Source organism: Orbicella franksi, chromosome 3 (genome assembly GCF_964199315.1).
Source record: "Orbicella franksi chromosome 3, jaOrbFran1.1, whole genome shotgun sequence".
Lineage (NCBI taxonomy): Eukaryota > Metazoa > Cnidaria > Anthozoa > Scleractinia > Merulinidae > Orbicella > Orbicella franksi.
Genome location: NC_138147.1, coordinates 3,628,833 through 3,639,803, shown reverse-complemented (window position 1 = coordinate 3,639,803; position 10,971 = coordinate 3,628,833). Strand labels below are relative to the sequence as shown.

The following is a 10,971-nucleotide window of genomic DNA, read 5'->3' as shown; positions in this document are numbered from 1 at the left end:
GTTCCATGATTCTTGTCAAAAACCCTGCTCTAGCAATCGAACTACAAAGTCTTCCTTTTCTTATTATGTTTACCATGCTTCACGTCGGGTACACATATTTGCTTTGAGGTTTGAATGGTTCACTGGATTGTCTGTGTCCTCTGTGATTGGCCAGAGTGATTACTTTGGTTTTGGTTTTACGACACTCAGTTGAAAACTGTTCTATGTTTAAAATGGCTGACAAATATTGAACAATGGCTTTACAACATTGACAGTCATTGCCCATTTATCTTTATTAAAGAAAACACCACACTACAATTAATGAAAACTAAGAAAGGCTGCATACACTGGAGAACAGAAACTCAGTTAACTTACAGCATATACAAAATGAATCAAACATAATTTCCAATGCAGATTAATGTTTGAATAAAATGACTTTCAATTGCATTATAGCAACTAAATGATGCATTGGAATTGTAATCAAAATCTGCACTAAAACCTTGAATCAGTGTTAATGTGGACAGTCTAATTATAGCATAATTAAGGCAAGAACAGTAGAAATAAAAGGATCACCATAATTCACATTTGTTAAATCCTCCAAATTATATTTATTGACTTTCATTACTTTGATTTCAGTTCTAATGCAATTGATGCTGTAACTCATAAAATGGTTGTCTAGGACATTAAATTATGAGCTGTGGTAATTTTAACTGAATTTACATGTACCTATTCTTTATTAAAAATCAACAGTGTGATTAAATTTTAACAATCAAAGTGTCATGCCGAAAACCTCAATCTATGTGTGATGATCACAACCTCAGTGTTACAGCCTTAACATACATATGTATTTCTTAAGTTTGGACAAAGAAAATACTCAATTATAATTTAATAATCACCTAATATATCGTAAACAACATGCAACACCATACAACATTTGGCAGTTGAATATTTAGGATCTAAGAATGATTAAATCAAGTTTCATGGCTACACAATGAGCAAAAAAAAAAAACGAAGCCACATCATTCCAAGTAAAGAACTTCCTTTTATAGTCAAAAATCAATTGTAGGCGTCGTGTCCTGCCACCTGCCTTTGGCGGCCAAAATGTTCTCCTGCCTGTGAAGCTAGTTTGTTGGTTCCCATCTGAAGCCCAATCACATTCTGTCCTTCCTTAAGCTGCTGTTCTGTGAACTCACGCTTGTTTTCTGTAGCCTCTTTGGGTCCCAACGTTGGTACGGACAAACCTTTTGTTCCAGCCTGCCCATGTAGGTACACATGATTGAATGAGTGAGTATGGGGTATGAATGAAGTGGTTTGAAACAATAATTTACAACATTTAATTCCACAGTTTTAAAATGACATAAATTTTAGTAAGCGTCACATAATTTTGAGTCCCTTGAAATCTAATTTTAACCCCTCATTTTTTAAAACTCATTCATAATCATTGGATGGTATGCCAAACATCACAGAGAGACAATCATATTGCAGAATTGAAAACTTAATGAATGGCAAAGACTTTTTCTACAAGATCAGAGCTAATTTCAATGGCAATTTCTCAAGTCCTTGTTAAACCCACTTATTGGAGAATAAGACCTTTTGATTGAATATGATACCAAATGCATGATATAGGGTGAGAGAAAGAATATACTGATTAAAAATTGTTTTGATTGTCTACTCAATGTGCAATAAAAGAAAAAAAAACTAACTAACTGATTGACTAGCAAGTAACTACAATTGTGGGTAGAAAATCTTGTAAATCTTTGAGGCTGATAATTTTTCCCAAAAACCAAAGGATTATGTGTACTAATGACATCCGCAATGGACTGTTGATCAATACCATCAGTCAATATCCTCGATCGACATTTTGATTGGTACTCGGTTGACATCCCGATCGATACACAGTTGACACTCACTCTGCAATTGATTAACAGTCAGTCGATAGTTGGCCGTGTGTTGACCGACTTTTGTGCATTGATCTAAAATTAGTCAGCTGTTGACCAACTGTTGACTGAGACGTTGATGGAGTACTGATTGAGTGTCAACCAAGGTGTCGCTAGAGAGTTGATCAAGGGTCAATCAACAGTATGGATCAACACTTGACTGCTGATGCCTTTAGTACACATGATCTCTGTAAAATGTAAATTACAGAATCTATTCTTTTTGCTGTTTAATTTACTTGATTCATCTGGAAACAAAAACATTCCTGGACATCCAGGCATATTTTGTTTGGAGGTTTTGAAGTAATTCAGTAAATGTTTATAAATGTATAATAAAATACTGAATGTACTGAATGCACTGATTTGGCAGGTTACCTACTGAATTTTCAAATCATATAACATTTATACATCAAGAGCAAAATGACAGTGCTAGTAATAGCATTATTGATAACATTTTATAATTCTTGGAATTGCTGTATTTCCTCATAATTTATTGAGCTATAAGCCTATTACCCTCAATAATTAAAAGTGCTTTGCTCTGGTGCTTGAAATGTCAGCTATGGCTACGCCAGTTAATTTACCATTACCAAATTGAAGCTGGCAATTAGCTAAATGTTTCAGTTGTACGCCTACACATACTGACAGCCAAATAGTTTTACTCAATAAAGTACCTTACTTCAATATGCACCTAGCTAGAGCTATACAGAATCATGAAATTAAAACTCTTAAGTACCAAATGCTTTTTTTGATTTACAGAAAAAGGTACTTGTAGTCTGCATGAAGACAATGAGCTAGAGGTGGAATTGCTCAAATATAAAGGCTTCTTACCAAAAAAAAAAAAGAAAAAGAAAAATAGGAGACTCAGTCAAGAGAAAACCTGATAATTGGAAATAAGTTCTCCAGGCACTTAATAAAGATAATATTGGGTATTGATATAAATCTACTAGCGTTCTGTCACAAATGGTGTTCTCTGATTGGCTATGCTACTCACTATCTATTCTGTGATAGGTAGTGAGTAGCATAGCAGCGTGCGGGCCACTTCTTTGTGTTTTTGAAGATTCTTTGAAGAGGATTTAGATTAAATTTTTCAACGACAAGTAGATTTATACTAAAACAATTACAATAGATTATTCGCTCTTGATTTCTATGCATGATAGTTGACTCAGGCTGTGCCCTTGTCAACTATCACACGATAGAAATCTCAAGCTCATAATCTAATTGTTTAGTATATGCTTAAACCACAACAATCAAGAACCCACAAGTTGAATGGCTTTTGAGACATTGGTGAGATTGTGCATGCCACAAAAGACAAAGTGCATGATATATGTATTTCTAGAAATCTTTATCCGCAATGATGACATTTTAAAATTTAAATCAATTATTGTTAGTAACTCTTTTCTATAAAGGGAACATGGTAAGAAACAGCATCACAGTTATCTGCGATCATTAAATTTTCTTGCATGCTTTAAGAAAATAAGATACACGATTCTTATGTTTCAAGCTGGTTTCAAATTCCAATGGAAGAGGCTAAACTAGGTTAAGACTATACATCTTAAAAATATAGAAGTGAAGTGTCCTGTTAGTTATTTAAAGGCAACAATATTATAGACTGAATCAATACTTTCTTTTTGTAATGAATCATTGTTAAATAGTGAACTACCTAGTTAAATAAAACAAAAAAGGTACTACCAAGAAAAAAACTAAATCTTACCCGGCGTCCACATGCATGAATCTGATCTAAGACCTACAATAGAAGATCTAGAGGTTACAATTTCTCAAACTCTCTCTGTTGGCCTGAAAATTGGCAAATCCTACAGGTATAGCATTGGCTAAGGCAACATTGTTAATGCTCCTTGCTCCATGAGAAGCTAAATAAAAGGAACAACTCTCCGTGGGGCACTCCCATATGAAAAGCTTGGGGCTGCTCATTGTCTTGCTTACGGGTATAAATCAAGGATTCTGGTCTCACTGACTTGGGATGTTCATGACAAAACACCTCTAGTTTAGGCTGTCAAAGTATCTTTTAGGGTGCACTCTAAGAAATTATAAAAATTAAAAAAAAAAGCTCATATTTCTGTTTTTAGGCTTGATTTCTGCCAGTCTTTCTAGTTTGGCTCCTTTCCTGAACAGCAGCTGATAATCACAAGTGGTATCTCTTAGGGGTCAAATAGAACGCGTGCCATACACAGATTGGTCTTCTTTAGGGGTTCAATTCAAGTTTTCCGTCAAGCATTCAAAAAGTTATCATTTATAAGTTTCCCCATCTCCCCCACCCCGCACCCCCCCCCCCCCCCTCAGCGATAAGTCATAGGTACATAGTTTCTTGTGTGCGGCTAAGTACATGTACATGCGTTTCACATGTTAATCAATATTGATAAACAAGCTAATTACTAGATTTGATAACCTTACAATGTAATAGTCCAATAATTGTTAACTTACCGCACTCATATTTTGCTTTTCATACAAGTCCACAGTCTGGAATTGATCTAATTTTGCTACTCCCAGCTTTTCCTCACAAAATTTCAAGTAATTTCCTATATTTTCCATCTGAAAAAAAATTATCCAAAAATATACAAATTAAAAAGATTAAAAATGGTAATACTTAATACCCAATCTCTCGAGTAATACTTTTCCCTGGTCTGTTGGTTTTAATGTTGAAATTAAAGGACTTTTCCTCCTCATAAAAATAATAACTTGCAACTGAAGATGCATGTTTGTTATAATTGAGCCAGTGAACAATTAAGTAGATGTACTGACTTTCCAGCATAATGTTGCACTTGATCAACAACACTTGCAGAGCAAAATGCCTGCGGAGTTCAAATACTAAAGTATATTTCATTTAGTTTTTGTTTTACAGTACTCAGTGTTAAAAGGACATGGTTATGAATACGCTCTATCTAAACTTAATCACAAATCTTTGAAAGAAGGACAGAGAGAAGAAGTGGGAAGTTAATTATCTGCCCAAGATCTAATTGACTAATTAACTACCTATAACTAATACCTAGGGAGTAAATGATCAAAATTGCAGTTGCAAATCTGAGCTAGTAATCTAGTCATAATAATGTCTTGATGCAATTAATTAATTAATCACTACTTTGCCTACTAAGTACTCAAGTCATCTAAAAACAAATTAAATCACCTTTTTAAATGCCAAGTTTGAGTCGTTTACTTTGATTCCAGGCCCTAAGCTATTGTTTGGGTCTGCTGTGCATAGAGCATTGGCTAGTCTGCAAGAAGAAACAAAATTATTATTCTACTGCTGTTATAACCTTTGATACTTTCATCTGAAAAAAGTGCTGTCTTTTGAAGTGCTACTATAATGAAATTTGCATCTTTCTTATCTAAGCCATAATTTTGGAACATAAACAAGTAGTCTGCACGAGAAGAAAAATGCTTTTTAAAATGGATGAGCAACCAGGATAAGCCATAATTAAAATTGAAAAAAACGTTCTCTGGTTGAAATACTTTAAAATTATGAGCTTTCAATTGCCAGTCTGCAATCTTTGACAAATAGTGAAGAAAACGCGTGATCATTGAAATATATACAGTAAAAAGTGTGAAGTAGAAAAAATTACAATAAGAACAAAAAGATACTTGCAAGGAAATAAAATGCTAATATGGGGTTCATGAAAGAACAGAGTACTGTCCAGGTAATGGTGTTGAGTTATGTCCGATTCAATTGTGATTGCAGCGTGCTTATTAGAAATTCCTGTGTGGCTTTTCAGGGTCACGTCGCTTGTCACTTTTACTCCTTGGAAGGCCTCATAAGTAAGCTTATATGACACTTACTCCACAAGGACTTTTCCATCACCCAAGACTTCGTGCATATGGTCTGCTCCACATTTATCACCAAAGACATTTCTTCCCAAGACAGCTTCAATCCACTGTCGGGCCTCTTGCTCTAAATCCAAATCATACTTGGCGTCTTTCTGTTATGACAACAACAGGGATTGAAACATGGTTACATGGTTGCTTTCTTTGCCGACATGTTCATGGTGAACACAAGTTCATAACGCCCTAACAGCTACATGTCTGGAAAAGTTGACAATGTGCTTTCTCTGCAAGTAAACTGGACATTGAACAATTGATTATCCCCAGCTCAATCAAATTCAAGGCACCAGAAAACTGCAGTCTTGAAGCCACATTTCTGCACAGAGACAAGCTTATATATTTTGAAATCCTAGCTTCAGAAAGAAAAAGCAGTCAACCAATAAACCAAACCAATAAAGCTTAAGTCAGCTTTTTAGGAAAATACTAAGAATGAAAATAACTATAAGCTTAAATTAACACCGAATAAACTTAAGCTTATAATTAACTTAAAGTTTATATGAAAAACAACAACGTTTTAAAGCTGAAATAATAACAAGTTTATTTTCACTTACATGGACCTAAAGATCCGCTCACTAACTTTGTCATTTTACACTTCAGTGTTTTAAAGTTGTTAAGTTATCCCGTGCAGTTCTCCCGTGCATTCTCCCGTGGGAACATGCAGCTAAACACAGGAATTGCACGCTGTTAAAGAGTTAACCATTCCAAGTCAGCGCTAACTTAAGCTAACCGAAACGCTACTCAGGCTAACCGGAGTGCTGTTCAGGCCAACCAAAGTGGTATTTAGGCTAGCCGGAGTGCTGTTTAGGCTAACCAAAGTGATATTCAGGCTAACCGGAGAACATTTTAGTGTAGTACTGACAATTGCTGTCTTTGGCCGCAAGGGCCGCCATTGTGAATAGGGCGCAAAAAGACTGGGATGAACGACTTTTTTGAGGCCCAGTTTTCCCCGGCCTCTTCGATGTAAACATGAAAATAAAATTACTGGGGTTAACCCAGCCCCTGGGTTAACCATTAGCCGTTAAACGGGCCAAAAATTTAGCCTTAGCCGTAAAAAAAAAAGATTTAGCCACGAAAGCGAAAGCCTCAAGAACGCTTGTCAAGCCTTTTCCATGTCTTTTCTTGTGGCTTGGTAGCCGACAGAAAAAGGACGACAATTCTTATACCTTTTTTTGTTCAACAGTAATTAAAATAAATTTTTAACTTTTTAAGCAATGAAAACATAATTTTTAACTTTTTAAAACAAGGGTAATTAATTTCTAAGATTTCTGTTAACCGTAAGGAAAATAAATTAACCGTTAGCCGTTAAAAAGCCAAAATATTAACTGTCAGCTGTAGAAGCCACGACCCCATCGAGACCCTCCGAGAAGGCCGCAACAAATTCTGCGTTACTTTAATAATTCTGTTATTCTGTCAATGACGTGACCCGACAGACAATTGAGTGTATCCATATCAAGGGTTTCCGTTTACGCCGGATATTTTGGAGGATAAAACAAAAACCTCATTTCTCATAAATCTGACATTTTACCTTAAGTGAAGTTATACGTTTCCAAAACATGTTTTTTGCTTTAGCACATGGCGAAATGCAACAGTATAAGAAAACGTTTTTCGGTCTTAATTTAGCTTATTTAATCTGTACAGTGCCCGCGCAGATTGGGAGAAGAGAAAACAAGGCTAGCGAGCAATGAAGCTGTTTTTCAGCATGGAGTAAATTTATGGCAAAAATATAATTGAGTATTGTGGTGGCAAGAAGATGGCTAACCCCAATGATTTTCGACTAAAATCGCAAAGATATAACCACACGCTGTTGAAAAAACAGCTCCAGATGATTCAGGTATTGAAACTCACTCGAGCAAAAAATAGAGAGACATCATTTCCAACTTTGAATTAATTTCGTTGTCATCCTTTCTACTCTTAAAACCATGAACAAATAGCTCCAACAAAGCAGTAAACATCCATTCAGCTCTACAGCGCTAGCTGACAAATTCCTGGTGCTGCAACTGAGCAACAGCTGAAGCTGAAAAGTGGGGAGTTGGCCGTGTTGGCTCGGCCTGGAAGCTAGTTTAAAATGCCATTTTTCAAGGACAAGAGACTATTTGAATTAGGCTTAAACTCTTACTTTTCGTTGCAACTCAGCTGTGAGTCCATATCCTCTTGCTTTTCCTGCCATGGTAATACGTTTACGCTGGAACACGGAAGGAATACTCGCCAAAGAAGTTACTGCAACGATGGACAGATTTAAAGTGTCTCATACAATACAGACACAGACCTTCATAGTACGACCCCCAGAATCCCAGCTATGTGGGTGGGGCATGAAGGTCATGACAGAAGGGTTCTATGACTACGATAAAAGGCAAGGATGCTGCAGAGATTCTTAATTTGCTAAACGAAATAACTCAATTAAACTCTACATCTTGATCAGAAATTATTATTATAGTTGACATAAAAGTCACAAATTCTGGAAACTTCTCAGGATAAATTTGTTTTTGGAGCTAAGGGGACGGTGGTATCTGTATGATCTCATTTATAGCCACTTGAAATTTTTTTGTACTTTCTCTCGTCATTCCACCCAACAGTAACGAAATTCATTGGCAGTGACTGGGTGAAAAACAAAAACAAAATGTATAATTGGACTCAGTGATTGAGTCGCATAAAATGTTAGTTCAAGTTAACTCGAGCAACCCCGAGCATCGGCAAAGGTTCGAGAACTATAATGCCCATATATGGAAGTCAGTGCGGCAACCGTATTCAAGCTTGTTTGAAGTCTCGCCGCAAAGTTGACACATGTTTATAAAATTATTTAATCAAGAATGAAACAATTTCAATCGTAGAAAACTCGTTTAGCTACACCGCACTTGAGGTAACAATTTTCGCAAATATGAAATATAGTGTAGTATATTGGATTTCCGATCCCTAGGAATCCAATAATTGATCAAATTCCACCCCAACAGCAAATAGTGGAATTGATAAATGTCCATAGTACACTGACATCTTTGTCCCTAACACTGATAGCATCAATCCGCGATATCGCCATGATCGACCTCAATCAAACCTTAGGCACCACATCCAGTCATCCTTTGACGTTCTTTTCAATTTAGCACGGGCTGTTCGTGCCTCGTATAAATTCAGGCAAACACCGAACTCGAATTTGTTATGCATGTGACAATTTCGGATGTTGACAGGTTATATCTTTAATTGTGGGAAACTAATAATTTAGACCAGCACAGTAGATGTCAAAATCAGCAATTGTCCGAACATCAATTTCACGCGAGGGATGAATTCGAATCCTCTAGGGCGGGGGCGGAGGGCAGGGGGGTGGGGGGAGGCTGGGTGGATTCATATGTCAAAAGGTCGGGGATGCTCGTCGTCTTAGTGGTGTAAATCACGGATTTTTGTCTCACTTAGGATTTCCAGGATGAAACACCACGATTCTAAGCCTTCTTTTACGGGTTGCGCTTGAAGAAATATTTTAAAAAACGATGTCATGTCTGTAATAAAGTGGCGTTTTTTTTCAGGGGACATTTTTAGGGGACAAATAAAGCTCGAGCCATGCCTAGATATGATAGGTCTTCATTCAAATTTTTCGACGAGCATCCCTAACTTTTTCACACGGGAGTTTACCCCTCCCTCCGGGTTTCGACTAGTCTATACTCAAACGAGATAGCCCGAAGGAAACTGGAAACCGGTTTTAGAGCATAATATAGAAAATATTGTCATGTTCTTCCTGCGACTAAAATTTCTATAACAAGACTTTTGCGTGTTATTTACAGTATGACTAGGAATTCAGAAAGAGCCGTGTGCCCTTGTGAGGATGTAGTAAAATGACAACATGGATTTTAGATAAATTTACGCTGCAGGCTTGGGAAAGATCGGCAATCGGCAGACCACCCTGGTTCGTGTGGTCCAATTTGAGAAGTGTTTGACCGTCTCAAGCCTGTTTTGTTTCCTAAGGACACGTTGAAGCATGTGAAAGTAGCTTTTCAACAACAGAAGCCTACTTTTACCCTGGAAAAAGTGGTTCATATCGCGAAAAAATCGGAATAAACACCTAACGAAAACTAAAACTGAGTCAAAATCAGTCATTTTGGACTGAACGTTTTCTGATTGACAGAAAACTAAACTGCTTGCTCGTGATTGAGCGTTTTCGCGTTACATGCATTGAGTTGGCTTGATCAAATGTAGTGTCATTTCAGAGCAAACAACGTAGGGCGTAGGGTTTTTTCCATTCACACTTTCCACAAGTCTTCAATAGCAGCTGCGGGGATTATCAACATTAGAAATTCGATCGTTTGCACAGTGCTGTTTAGCTCTGTTTAGCTCGAAGTTCGGCCAGTGTACTTACACTCACTGTACTGTAAGTTCGTGCCTTTTCAGATCGAGGTGAGATTGTGTATCTTTTTATAAGCTTAAGCTTACTGAATTTTTATCTTTCCGCTGAAATGTGATTGGTGGAATTATGCTCAGTTCAATACAGTCACCATTTTCTCCGTCGTACGTTACCGATGAAAGTCGAAGGGGTGCGGTTGGTTTCTTGCTTCTCAAGACGTTTTACAGAATTTGTTTTTCAAATGGTAAGCTTAAATTTCTTCACCAAATTCACAGTTGCTTTTTGTTGGTCTTGTCAGTTTGATATAAGTTTAAGCTTATGGTACATCCGTTTTCTCAGAGAGAGCTTATTAATTCTAACTAAATGATGAAGTAAAATTCCATAATTTGCGGAGACTGTGCCGTAAGCAAGTTCTAGTACTTCTAGATTGCAGCCGTAGATTGCTGTGCGCATGCAATCGAGCAATGATAACTTATGTCAGGTTGTTGATGACGAAACGATCGAAGACGGTTTCCATGGATTTGTGAGAAAACTCAATCATTTGCTTCAGAGCTATCGGTGCGTTCAGCATTGAGATTCGGAGCAAGAAAATTGTGATCAATTTCAACGGCAGTCAAACGGAAGAGAAAACCACCAAACGGAAAAACAAACAAACAAAGCACGGGAAAAGTTTCGAGAAATTTGTCGTTCAAGCTCGGCGTCAGAGACCGCAGTTAAAACGCGATGGCGACCTGGCTTGGCGGAGAGATTAAAGGCGACAAGGATCGCCTTTCTCCAGTTCAACAAAAATCCAAAATACCAATCCCCACAGTGACTCGTTTGAGCAACAAGCGCAGGACAAGCTCCTCGTCTACAGACGAAGTTAATATGAAGCAGCACATACTGAGGAATTGCGCGGAAAAA

At 37.1% G+C, this 10,971-nt stretch overlaps 2 protein-coding genes across 2 annotated transcripts in view; one reads left to right on the top strand and one right to left on the bottom strand.

The window, feature by feature from the left end:
* The window catches only part of LOC145480727 (uncharacterized), a 317,856-nt gene that overhangs the window by 45,960 nt on the left and 260,925 nt on the right, over positions 1-10,971 (top strand). The window lies entirely within an intron of this gene.
* Positions 12-7,997, bottom strand: LOC145480698 (myophilin-like). Its single transcript, XM_081459004.1, has 6 exons — positions 7,861-7,997; positions 5,703-5,842; positions 5,053-5,140; positions 4,353-4,460; positions 3,625-3,657; positions 12-1,233 (listed from the first exon to the last, which is right to left on the bottom strand). The coding sequence occupies exons 1-6, from the start codon at positions 7,909-7,911 to the stop codon at positions 1,036-1,038; spliced, it is 618 nt and encodes a 205-aa protein (XP_081315130.1). The 5' UTR covers positions 7,912-7,997; the 3' UTR covers positions 12-1,035.

Excerpts from the sequence above, each read along its gene's own strand:
- LOC145480698 (XM_081459004.1), bottom strand. The coding sequence starts at position 7,911 with ATGGCAGGAAAAGCAAGAGGATATGGACTCACAGCTGAGTTGCAACGA. Across the intron at positions 5,843-7,860 it reads CAGCTGAGTTGCAACGAAAA|AAAGACGCCAAGTATGATTT; the intron begins GTAAGAGTTTAA and ends TTGTCATAACAG. Across the intron at positions 1,234-3,624 it reads TTCATGCATGTGGACGCCGG|GCTGGAACAAAAGGTTTGTC; the intron begins GTAAGATTTAGT and ends CTACATGGGCAG.